Source organism: Solanum dulcamara, chromosome 3, assembly GCF_947179165.1.
Source record: "Solanum dulcamara chromosome 3, daSolDulc1.2, whole genome shotgun sequence".
Lineage (NCBI taxonomy): Eukaryota > Viridiplantae > Streptophyta > Magnoliopsida > Solanales > Solanaceae > Solanum > Solanum dulcamara.
Window position 1 is genome coordinate 9,954,038 of NC_077239.1, and position 13,822 is coordinate 9,967,859.

Consider the following 13,822-nt stretch of genomic DNA (forward strand, 5'->3'; position numbering starts at 1 on the left):
GGTTTTTATATATAAAATTAAGATATGTTATATAATAAAATAAAAAAATATTATTAAAAGTATAAAAAATAAAAATAAAATTATATAAGAAGTACAAATTCAACCTTCCATTCTTTTTTAATGGAATGTACAAAAATTTGATGAAACTGAAGGGAGTCAAAAAGATGTCGGTGAAATGAGGAAAGGTTGTCTAAATGGATCACAAGTCAATAAATCCGTCTATATTGTCAACACACGCTGACATAAGTAAACAATATTGGAATTTTCATTTTTTCTTATATTAAATATTAATATAGTACTAGTACTACTCCTTCCTTTTTATTTTAGTTCATATATTCAGAAATTAGATTTTTTTATTTTAATAAATTTTATTATTTTTATATTAAATAATAATAATAATAATTAAAATTCATAATTTTAAAATATCATTAATAAGATTTAATTTAGAGTTAACGGTCTTTTGCAACAATCTCTGTACTTTCATTCTGTAATGATAAGATTTGCATATATTCTACTTCTTAAGATCCTATTTGTGAGATTTCAGTAGATATATTGTTGTTGTATTAATAAGATTAATTTAATTATATATATAATATAATAATCAAAATTATGTCACATTAATATGGACCAAGTAATATAAAACTTATTAAACATAGAGAATACTTATTTATTTTACTATTTGTCTCTCTTATGGTGTTACTTTTTTTTTGTGTCAATTATATGCCATAACAGATACATTAATAACAACAAAGTTCTTGACACTATTAATCCACATATTTTAGTTTAATCCTTCTATTAATTATCATCCTGCACTAAGCAAAATGAATGTATGTAAAGAAAATAAAAGAACAAAGGTGCTCCCATTATTCATTTTCACTTGTTCATAACTGATTTTGCACTTTCCTTAAAAACAATAATAAATAAAGTACATATTTTATTATAAAATTCATATTAATTGTTGAATAGTTTCTAATGAACTTAGGAAATAATTTAAGCAATGAGTAGTTAGTATTAAGGAATGATTTGATTTTCTATTTTTTTTTTAAAATTGATAATATTTGATTTGGTTTTGCTTTTGATTATATTCAAAATTCTAAGAAATAACTTAGTCGAAAGATTATATACACATTTTTATAATTATATATACACATTATATTATTTTTAGAATAATTTTAGATATCTTATACATGTTTTCATAAAAAAATATTTATAATTTATTTATGAAAGCAAAAAACACCCAAAACAAAAAATATGGCAACATGTGTGCATTCCGAACATGTATTTTTTTTAATTCTTTCACCTTGTCTTTTAATGCTATTTTCGTGTATGATTAATAACTAAACAACTGAATAAAAACTGATAACAACCAAACATATAAATGTATATTATGTTTGATTTAGTTTGATTTTAATAATAAAAAAACTTATTAAATTAATTTGATTTAGTTTTGATAATTTAATTATTGATTAAATTAATTTGTTTTTAATTTTGACCGATAAGACTCGTGAAACGTTAGATGAATAAAATACTCTTAACAAATTTTCATGTCCAATATTTTTCAAAAGTTATTGTGTGAACTCATTCCATTAACTTTTCCTCTTGATGATTTCAATATTCCAAGTTGCTCACTTTTCATGTTGAACTTGTTGAAATAGTCTTGTTTTTTCAACTCTCTTATAAAACCAACTTGGTGTTCCTTTCATCATCCTTTTCTTCAATCTTGCAAGTTTAAATAACAATGGAAAGGTCTTTTTCATCCTTAATGTCTTCTTCTTCCTTTTTTTAAACTCCCTTATAAAACTACCTTAATGTTCCTTTGATCAACCTCTTTTTTTTAACCATACCCTTCTTCAATCTTGCAAAAATATACAACAAAAAATGTCCCTTTTCATTTCTTGAATTAATGCTTTTTTTTTTCAACTCCCTTATAAAACTAACTTGGTGTTCTTTCCTTCATTCCCTATCAACCCTTTTTTTTGAAAAACCATTTTAGCTAGTGACAACATTTTATCTCATTTTCTTGAAAACTCAAAAGGAAACATGGCTAAAAATCCAAAAGATGCTACTACTTCAAAAAAGTGTTTTTCAGGGATTTTTCAAAGGCTTCTTTGTGGTGGAAATCTACCAACACACCCTTGTGATGAGTTTAAGGAACCAAATAGAACAACATTTGATCATACAAGTCAAGCATTACCTTTCAAGGCTGAGGAAAATAGTATTATTGGTAACAAAGTAATTGGAGGCAATAGTCCAGGAATTGTGGCAAGGCTAATGGGATTAGACTCATTACCTCAAGAAGTAGAAAAAATTAATTTTGGTTCATTTTCAAGAAGCAGGTCAGATAATTCTCTAGATTACTTGATGCACTTTAATCTAACTCATCAAAATTTTCATCATAGAAGAGTCAGAACATCTGCATCTTTTCGCGAAATCCCAAATCTTGATGAAGAATTCAAGAGTGAGTTTTTAGTTTTTTGCTTCAATGATGAAAAAGAGGAACAGACTTTTAGAAAATCCAATCAAGAAATGAGGACAAAGAAGACTGAAGATGGCAACAGAAAAGATGTTCACAAAAAGGGGCAGAACAGAGTTGATTTTTCTAAAGAAGTTAGTGGAAAACAAAACAAGATTGCTAATAATAAGGTGAAAAAGCAAGTGAAGTTTGAGGATTATCCTACCAAAATGTCTCTTGAATCTAAGAAGAAGAAGAAGAGAAAGAGCAAAAGTGTAGTGTCTACCAAAATTCAGCCATTATTTAATAATTCAGCAGATTCAAGTCCAATTCATCTTCAACAAGCTGCTACTATCCCTGCAGGTGTGTTTCATAAAAGTGTCTCTTTTAAGTTTCTTACTCTTTTAACTAGCATCGTTACTTGTTTATTGTGTTTCATTTATGACACTATTTTATTATTCTGATTTTTTTGTACTACTTTTCGTGTTAGTTTCTATGTATTCTATACTATTTTCTTCCTTTTTGTACTTGAATTTTGTTGCACTTGAACCGAGTATCTTTCGAAAACAACCTCTCTATCTTTCCCAAATCCCACTTATAATATTTCATTAGGTATGTTGTTGTTGTTTAAGTTTCCTACTCTTCTTTTTTATTTTTAATTATTTAATGTTAATTGACCTGTTGACACTTTAGATGAAAATTAGAAGAAAACAAAACCAAGAATGACATGAAAAGTGAGACAGCTTTCAAACTTTCATGTTCAGTTGAGAAACATATATCAGCCAAAAGAGATACTTGATTGACTTAGTGAATCAATCAACAAGGATATAAGAATTGTACACTACATATATGCAATTTAACTGGCTATAGCAGGTTATTATTCTACTTATATGAAGAGTTACTTACACTTTTTGAATAGAAGAAAATAACATTTCAGATCTCTTGTGTGTTATTTCTAAATCTATTAGGTATAAAAATAAAAAAAAATCTTGGATGCGCTTGTAGTACAAGATCAACTTAATTTACCTGATTGAGTAAAACAATTATACATTGTAAGTGGACTGAATTTAGACTCAACCAAAAATATAATATGCTGATTAGCACCTTGAGGATTTGCCTTAATGACAACGTATATATACCTACTTTGTAAATAAAGTTTTACATTATAGCTTAATTTTATATGTTTTAGGCGACCTGATAGATACCTTAATCCATTTATTTCTTTTCATGTTCATTCTTTACCTTTGAAATCATTGTAGTCCAGATTCATTTACAAGCATCAATGCCTTGTTTTGCATTATATTCAGAAGGGAAAATGCAGCTAAATTCTAGAAAGTCTCCAGCAAGAGTCACAGATCTTGAACATGCAATCACAAGCAAAGTGGAGAAGCAAAAGGAGATTAGTAAAGAGACAGATCATTACATAAAAGTGGTTGGAGAAATTTGTAGATTAACAGAAGAAAAGTTAAACGAGTCACATTGGATAACAGCTATTAGAACTGGAGAAAACATCAGGTTTGAAGATTTATGCCTAGAATTTGGACAAGAAGTTCTTGAACTGTTACTAGATCAGCTAGTCCATGAACTAGTAATCTTTGCACAATGAATCTTTTTTTCATGTTTTAAAGACATGTACTTTTTTCCCACCTTTGAAAGAGTGGTTTTGTTCTGTCAATACAACTTATCGAGTTATCAAGTTGAATTGCCTTTTGTAAGGAACTTGAATCATTCGTTTGTGTCAAGTTTTATTACTGACGTGATGGATTGCTATTTGAAAACACTTTCAACACAAAAAGAGCTCCTTCTGGCTATACTCTAGTTGGACAGTCTTAATTCAGTTTGAAAAGTCAAGGAATACAAAGGGCTAACAAAGAGTCTAAAGAGCCATTTCGGACGAGCAGTATTAGTTGTAAAACAGACAATGTGTCATGTCGACATATGAGTGTTAATTTAAAAGTTACATAGCTTCATGTTGAATGAATATTCATGACAAGTTTAAGAGTCGTCAACATAAATAAAGCATATAGTTGAAACAATTTTGCTTGCAACATGAACAAAAACTAGAAAAATTGATAACCTATAAACCATATCCCTTGTGCTTTTTGTGATATCCATACTATAAGCAACATATAAAGGCATAGATCTAATAAGAAATATACTGAAAAAGCCTATCCCTGGAGACCTCCATTAGAAGTTTGATGATTCTTAAAGCGGCAGGGGTACTGATGTATCGATATGGAGAAATTAGTGTCTCTGTATAGATATAACTTGCTTCATTTCCAACACCAAGAATTGGCTTGAATAATTCCATGCTTTCTTGTAAACAAATATGTTGTGTTTGTTCCTTCTGGTATATTATGTCTTAAGCAAAACTTCACCATTTTCAAACAAGTACAATGGAACCAACCAATTATGACCCACAAATCAAAACAAGGTTAATCAATGTAGTTGCAGCAGACACAAAGCAGATCGTCTAGAACAACTATGTTAATGCGATCTAGTAAAGGCTTTAGCTCCTTGGTATAATTAGGTTGTGGTATATCTTTGTATTCATAGTCACCGTCCAAGGACACAATCATAGGTGAGAAATGATCATAAGGATCCCTTGTTACCTTATGGTTTTCACAAAGGACCATCCAATGGAATCTACCATTCACAAAATGACAATCAAAATAAATCGTATCTTGAAATCATGATAAGCAGTTTAAGGGAATGGTTGATCAATAAGCGTCCAAGAATCTGTTTTCAAAGAGTATACTTCAACTATGATGGACTCTATCGATATCATATTTCGTGATGATCCTCACGAGTCATAAACCAACCCATAATGGGATTTTGTTTCTTCTGTTTCATAAACAATTGAATAGGGAAGCCGTCTTAACTCATTGGTAGTAGGGTTTCAAAGAAATATCTTAGCCCTCCTACAACTTAGACTACCTAATGGGGACCAGGACTAACGCTGACTAAACCATTAACAGGCGGGCAACAAAGAACCATCAATATAGAATTTTCCCTATCATCACTAGCAGTGGCATAGTTAGGTCTCCACGCGATTGTGTTGTTATAATAAACATAATATAATGAGCAAGATACCTTGATATCAATATCAAAATCAAAATCAACAAGCGGCCTTTTAGATTCCAAATTCCTATTCAAGTTTCAGGGTTTAGGGTTCACCCACTCTAACCCTGCGGTGGGAGAACCCTTACTATAACCCAATTAAGCAATATTAACAAAAGTCGGGCATTTAAAGATGTGAAAACAGGTTTAAATATCAGTTTAAAAGACGAGATCCCATAAACTCAGTAAGTTAATAGACAAACATAAACATGCGGAATTTCAACCCCTAGAACTTGAAAGTCATTGTACCGAAACTCTACTAACCAAAAGGTCTAAGGAAAAGGGAATGCAACCCCGAAGAACCATAATATAATAAGTCTAAATAAAAGTCTAAATCCAAAAGGATGGACTAAGAACTAAGATGGATCCATGGCAGCCTGAAAGATCTAGCTTACCCTTGAATTTGACAAATCAACGATCTCCTAACTAAGGTTTGTCAGTAGCCACCTGAATATGCAAAGAAAGAGCAAGTGCAGTATCAGTACACAAAACAATGGTGTACGGGTAGGATCACACGGCTCTTCTAATAAGTCAAATATAAACAAGTAACCACAACACAATAGACACACATTGTCATGACCTGAATTCGAGTGTGATGAAACTTATCCTTTCCACCAAACAAGTAAGCCTAAAACTAAATATTTGCGGAAAAGAAAGCAGAAACAGTTTAAATAGATAGATGAATAAACAAAAGCGGAAGTCATATTCAACTAAAATACCCCCAAAGGACTGGTTGTCATATATGCAAGTTTATAAATATGCAGGTACATAAATAAATACAAGTCTCAGTGTCACAACCCAAGCCTAGGGCCTAGACGTGACATGGCGAATGAGGAACCCGAAAGTATCTCAAATAAGCCTCTTAGCATTCTTTTAGCCTTTCATAGGTAATGACAATAAATAAACAAGCGAAAATCATAATAGTAAATCTTCAACTTACATATGTCCAACAATACCTCTAACTTTTAGAGTTAACGGGGCTAAGACAAGTCCCTAGCTCACCCTCAATTATAATAGAAAGAAGTACCATAGTAAGTGTCTAAAGATCTTAAAATATCATACGTTATAAAGATAAAGGAGTATTGCTCCCGGAACATGGGAACTCACCAAAAGTAGTCTTCAAAACGAAATCTCAACTAGCCACGTAGAGGAGAACGAGGAGGGGCACTGGTCCCTACATGGTGATATCATGTAGGCAAAAAAGTATGCGTTAGTACTTTGAATGTACTAAGTATGTAAGTATGCATGAACATTGAGGAAATATTAAAACATTTATGTAATATGAAACATAATGCAATGCATGCATAATCAATCATATAGATATCCTTTAAAACATTCATTTGTGGGAAAATGACCATAACCGACATTTAAGACCATGCAAGCTATTACATGGAATCCAACATAACCTCTTATGTTGGCCGAGGAGACTACTTGCTGGGTAGAACTCTGTCAACTTCATTCATTTCTTTAACTTTAAGGGCTTTCATGGATTGATTAGCCTAAGACTACAAGGGATCCTATGTTGGCACATAGTTTATGAGACAAGGGGTTGCTACTAGGATTTCCTTACCGAATCCCACTTCAATGCCCCATTCGGTGCTAAGTCAATTCCACGGAATAGTTTAATACTTCAAAATAGTCATAGTATATAGCTTGAGAATTCAAAACATCACATTCGGTGGAATATCTCATTAAAACCTTTGGTATTTCAAATATGCAAAAATTGTCCTTATTGCATAAAGAATCCATCATTCATATCATTTCATCATTCTTTCATTTCATAAGACTCCCTTTTGATCATAGATATTACTTTTATAAACATTCATTTGGAGTCAAAACTTTCAAATCAAACTTTATTGAAAACATAGTAAAACTGGGTGGGTTCAAATCACTTCAACTTTCAAACATGAATGTAAATAAAATTATACATAAATACTTTGAAATCCATCAATTAAAAATCATGTTTTAAACAACACACCATGAATTTCAAGAACCTTTAAAGAGCTAAATAGAGAAAATACTTGCAAACCATCAATTCATACATATGAAATAATTTTGCATCAAAATAGATGAATAATCATTAGTTTAACTATGATTCATGCTATTAAGTAGAAATACGAATTTACCCATAAAAAAATCTTACTTGAAATCAAGAGATTTAGTTGAAAGTGTTTTGAACTACATGGGTGGAAGAACCCATGGATAAACACCCACATAACTTAGAGTAAAGCTTAAAGAAAATAAACATAATTCATCATATAATCAAAATACTTTAGGCATGAAAGTGGAAGTAATACTCTCATTGAAGCCTTACATACCTAAAATCCGAAGCTTTACTCAGAATCGAAGGACTTAATAAACACTCTTGAGTCCTAGCCTTTTCTCTTCGCAGAAACTTTTGTGTACTACCCGGAGTATATGAATCACCAGAATAGTATTTCTACACTACTAAGAACGAAAACTATATTTTAAGAATGAGTAAAGAAGTGTATAGAGAGAAGAGTTGCTTAAGAAAGCTTGATGAACAAAATGATGAAATAAGGTGGGTATTTATAGGTGTGAAGGAGTGACCTAACAATAATTAAAATAATTATAAACAAAAATCTAAAAATTTAATAAAAGATTGTGATGTCATGGGTGATGTCAAATGGAGGACTATTGATGTCATGAGTGATGTCAAATAGATCTAGATTTTTCCATGGTTGGTAAGATAAACCTTCTTTTAATAGAATACCTTTTTTCGGAGCCGTGTTTACTTCCTTATTAGGATTTGGTGTCTATATATAAATTGTTTCTCTAGAAGTGTACTTTCATGTCGTTCAAGAATCAACCGATTTGGAGCATTATATAGTGAGATATAAACTTTTTTCTACAAATACTCAATTTCATCACAACACTATATCTTACAAAAATTAATTTATTTGACCTACTTAACCTCAGAATCTTAAGATATGGTCCTACAAAAGTTGTAGGTAATGATGTTGGGGTTATTCATAAATTTAAATCACCTAATTTGGACTAATCTATGAAAATTTATACCCAAAATACAGAAGCTATACTATTTTCATCGAGAATTGGAACATTACAACGTTTTTAGGCGATGTTACACTCAGTATCATTGTCACTCGGAAAGAACAAAGTATAAAATAAAGGAACCAAGGGGGTCGCTAACAACGATCAACTACCTCTCAGTCTCCTCTAGCGGGCCTCAGATGAAAAAAATGAAAGCAAGTCACTATCCGGAATCGGGACCTATATAGGTGTAGATAGATCTAGCAAATACTAAAACTCCTTTCCTCTCAACCGAACCTCCTCAACTACAACCTGTATATAAAATCAACCTAATCTACTCTACACAGTTTATATAGCACATAGATCAACTATAGCTCATCAGTATTACCGAATAAGTCATATCAGTTTCAAATAAATCAATCTCAAAACTCAAGGAGGCATATACACAATTTTATGATGAAAGATAAGATAAGATGCAATGCAATGCAACGTCATGTAGAATGATGCATGTCTTTCCTAATGATACACATCCATTGTATAAAAGAACGGAACCCATGAGAGCCTCACAAGGACCATGTATCCGCCACAGACGTATGGACTGATTCCATCCTTCTCATAAATAACTCTGCCACAGATGTGTGGCCTTATCTCTATTTCCTCTCAATAGATAATTTCGTCACGGACATGTGGTCCGATCTCTATTTCCTCTCATTCTCATAATCCATCATCACAACATAAGCACAACCATGATATAATCGAACAGGTACAAATACTCAGTGAGAGGAACACAATGAGATGAGTTCAATGAGAAGAATGCAATGAGAGGAATAACACATTCACGATCATAATACCAATTGTATATCAACATCAACAATACATCATTCACTTTAATATAAGTCATCACATCTCCATTTCACACTATCAATAGTATATTACCATTAATAATTACATCATTCACATCATTATAGTTATCAAATCTCCATTTCATTACCCCTTTTATCACAATTATAATTAATTAGTGAGCAAATATATCCAGGTCAATTCCCAAAATCTACAATGAGCAAATGACAAATTCATCAGTTTCATCATCACATTTAGTCCATCATAGCATTTCATCAAGTTCATGTCAAGTCAAGCCAAGGAGTTCACATTTTCATTATACTTTATAGCACACATAGTCCTTTTATTTCCCCAATCTTCTATTAGGCACAATTCATATGTTTATCATCTCAAACCTTATTTCTATTTCATCCCAACAGATATACGAAATCAAGTTCAAGTGATCTACAAGATTTATGGGGTTTTAGAAGTTCACTTTCCTTAATAAATATTCGATCAATCAAGTATTTGAGCCTTTTTCTTCCGAATAGCCTCCAACTCCCCACAATCTAGCCAAATTATGATTCACAATCAATATATGAAATTAACAACACCAAAATCATAAAATTTGGGCATAAGGGTCAAAATGACTCAAAAGATCCGATTCTAAAAATGGGATTTAAATCCAAAATTTTTTGGATAAAAATGATCCTCAAAGCATTATGAACTCATTAGCGAAAACCATTTCAAAAATGGAGTAGAAAACACTCTACATTCACCTTTTAAAGAAATCTAAAGTTCTTGAAGAAAGTCCCCAAAATTTGGGATCCAAAACCCTTAATTTGAAGTTAAAATCATGATATAATGGATGGGTAATTGATGTGTCGCATATTTATGAAATTTTTATGCCCAAAACAGTGAATTAGTGTGCGTTGCATGCATGTTTCTATAGATATGATATGGGTTTATTTTGTTTTGCAGGAAACCAAAGTCGCGCACGAGTTTAGATAATTTGTTAGGGCTGAGAAGCTATTTTGCTGAGTATTGAGGAGTACAATCCTCAACACGTACCGTAGTGCCTTGCATGGACCATGGTCGTAGGCGTAGAGATGATGAGAGAAAGAAGTTGCGCTGAAGGATTTGATGAAGGTTAACTCCATAGAACACACCACGGACCGTAGTGCCTTGAACGAGCGATTATGGGTGTCATACTACTGATCTTGTGAAGATAATGTTGCAACAATTTTGTCCAAGTGTAACTCCACAGAACTCATCACGGGACGTGGAGTGCACTACGACCATGTTGGATGATCGTAAAGGCTGAGGGTAGAAGTTGGAGAAATGGCAAAGTCTATCAACATGAAAGTCAGTACAGACCGTATTCATCACCACAGAGTGTGAGGATTGCCTTTGAAGAAGTGAATATCTACGCAATGTTGCAGGCCAAGTTAAACACTACAGAACAAGGACCACGGATCATTACCTCCAGTAGTTCCGTAGTTGTCAAGCGTGAAGCGTGCCGACTTCAGTTTTCTTAGTTGGTTTAGGATTTGGTTTTGTATTTATATGAATACCTGAATTTATTTTATTTTATTTTTAGGGTTCAGTTTTGTGATAGTTTTTTAAGTAATTTGTGAACTTATTGAAGATACACTCTACTACTTTTGGAAATTGATTCTTGAAAGATCATTCCAATCTTCATTCTTGATTTGTAGTTTGTGTATTTGATTCAAGGTTTATTTCTTTATCTGCGTAAGTATTAATTCATGATTTCTATATAAATTCTTGTTCTTTTACTTACAATTATGAGTAGCTAAGCCCACAACTAGGGTTGTGGGAACCATGACAACTTAAAAAAATAGGCAAAAATATAGAATTGATATTTGTGATTTGTTTTTGTATGTATTGTAATTTCTTCATTCAAAAGTCTTTCTTAGTGAGTGCATGCATTAAGAACCTGCCCGTATTCATTACTTTCCCGAGAGAGAGGTAGTGATTAGGAAAAGAATATCACAACAGTAATTCGAAGAGTTTAACTTCGAAAGAAGGGATAAACTTCATCTAAGTTACTTGAGACCAGGAGGAGATAGTACTCTGAGATCTAGATTGAGGTTTAGTAAAGAATACATTCTGACACTGGGAGGAGATGAATGAGATATGTCTAAAAGGATCAGGAGGTGAATTAGATGTTACACAACTCGCTAGATTTTGCATGCAATACATTAAACGATATCATGATCTATTGAGTTACATATTATAGGGAACACAATCCTAGCTAAATTCTCATATGTTCACAACATAATTGTTAGTTACTTTTCTAAATCACCATTAAGTGATTACTAAGTTAAACAATAAACCTCTCATTTTACTTCATGCATTTTTTTTGGAAAGTAGTAATTACAACTGAATAGTGATAGCTAATAGAATTTGTTTCAACCTATTTCCTGTGGGTTTGACCCCGACTCTTAGCTGGGTAAAGTGTACTGCTAACAATCGTCTATATCTCTTTCGAGAGGTGTAATTGAGCATTATCAAAATGGCACCGTTGCTAGGAAATATGACTTTAAAATAATCTATTAGTTGCTAATTCAGTTTGTAGTTCTATTTCCTAATTCTACTTTTTGTTTCTTGTTTGTGCTTTTGAAGGGAACAGATAGTGCATGCCTAACACCTGAAGCAAGGGTGAACCACTACTTTCCTAAGATCCTAAACTATAAAGGTTAATTCGAAAGATGAATGCGCAAGAGTGTGAGGCGCAAATGAAGAGAGTGCTGGCTGAAAATCCAGTAAGGGATGGTGTTGATAACAGGGATAAACTCAATGGAGCTTTGCGGGGTAGAGATCAGAGAAATGTGAAATTTGGTATGGTTGATGATGATACTGATATAGATGGTGCAAGGGCTGCTGGAGCTATAGTCCTCCTACCACTACCTCAAGATGTGAAGTTCACTATCACTATTACTATACTACAAATACTAAACTTAAAGGGACTATTTGGTGGAATAGCTAGTGATTATGCCAACCAATATTTGATGAACTTTATCGCCACTTGGAAGTCATCTAAAATCCCCAGGGTTAGCCAATCAGCCATGTGACTTCACTTATTTCCATTGTCTCTGTCTGGAGAGGTAATGAAATGGCTGAATGAACTTCCATATGACTCTATCAAAACTTGGAGGGAGTTGAGAAAGGCATTTTTGGAAAGGTTCTTCCCACTATCCAAAAAGCTACAAATCAATGATGAGATTAATACTCATAAACAATGACCTAATGATACCGTGCATGAGACTTGGAAAATATTTAGGAAGAAACAAAAGTAGTGTACAAATCATAATTTGTCTGACGAGAACTTGAAATAGATATTCTACAGGCCTTGCAACTTTGTGACCAAGCCAGTGATAGATGCGACTTGTGGAAGTTTATTTATGGATAGGACATTTCAAGAAGCCTCAACAATTCTGGATCAGCTCGCAAATAATAATAGGGCTTGATATACTAGAGATGCAGAGTATTCGAGATTTAAGTTTGAGATGTTAGCAGAGCAAAAGTGAAAAGAGGAGGAGTGTGATCAAGACATGGCTTATATGAGGACGCAGATGGAATTATTGACCAAGCGCCTATTAGGTGAAAGACTAGAGAAGGTGAAAGATGTGGATACTAGAAGTCGATATGATGAGCCAAACTTCGATTATGAGGAGGAAACCAAGTTTCTAAATAGCTAGGGGGTTTTCAGACATACAATTCTGGGAACCAAGGTCGAAACTTTCAAAGCGAAAACTACTATGACCAAATAGGAAATCATGATCAAAGAGGGTGAAAAAATAAAGACAACTTTAAGAATGATAGAAATAGGGTGTATATGCAACTTATGAACAGAGAGCGAGCTGGTAATAATAATGGTAACTCTAAGATGGAAGAAATGATTGTAAAGGTCCTACAGAAGGTGGAGGTAATTAAATATGGAGTCAGAGATATGTGAGGTGACATGAATAACATCAGCCAGTTGGTGGATTCACATTCTACTTCTATCAAGAAGTTAGAGCATCAGATAGGTCAGTTGTCAGTAACATTTAATCAAAGGAAGATGGGTATGGTGCAAAATCCTAGGAAATATGGACAATGCATGGCAGTGACAACTAGGAGTGGTAAGGTAATTTCTGACACTATTATTGCAGGCACTAAGTAGACTAAGCATGCAGATTCTGAGATTGATAGACAGGCAAGGCATCAGGAAGATATAGCAGTTCTATTCAATGACTATGATGAGGCTGACAAACTAGTATTGGAGTAGAAAAAGACTGAGGAGAATAATGGTACAAATCAAACAGAGGCAAAGGGAAATTACCCTTTGCCACCTATTCGCAAACCACCGCTCCGTTTCCCCAAAAATTAAAGAAAAAGGCAGAAGATGGCAAGTTT

At 32.8% G+C, this 13,822-nt stretch overlaps 1 protein-coding gene across 2 annotated transcripts; it reads left to right on the forward strand.

Annotated features, from left to right (window-relative positions):
• Nucleotides 1-1,884: 1,884 nt before the first annotated feature.
• LOC129881538 (uncharacterized) lies at nt 1,885-4,187 on the forward strand. Of its 2 annotated transcripts, none has more exons than XM_055955720.1 (2): nt 1,885-2,815; nt 3,712-4,187. In XM_055955720.1, the coding sequence occupies exons 1-2, from the start codon at nt 2,041-2,043 to the stop codon at nt 4,056-4,058; spliced, it is 1,122 nt and encodes a 373-aa protein (XP_055811695.1). In that variant the 5' UTR covers nt 1,885-2,040; the 3' UTR covers nt 4,059-4,187. The 2 variants fall into 2 exon arrangements, with proteins under 2 accessions (XP_055811695.1, XP_055811696.1); XM_055955721.1 differs by having other exon boundaries at nt 1,889-2,815; nt 3,760-4,187.
• Nucleotides 4,188-13,822: the final 9,635 nt, after the last annotated feature.

Coding starts and splice junctions, on each gene's coding strand:
- LOC129881538 (XM_055955720.1), top strand. CDS start 2,041: ATGGCTAAAAATCCAAAAGATGCTACTACTTCAAAAAAGTGTTTTTCA. Junction 2,816..3,711: donor AGCTGCTACTATCCCTGCAG/GTGTGTTTCATA, acceptor AAATCATTGTAG/TCCAGATTCATTTACAAGCA.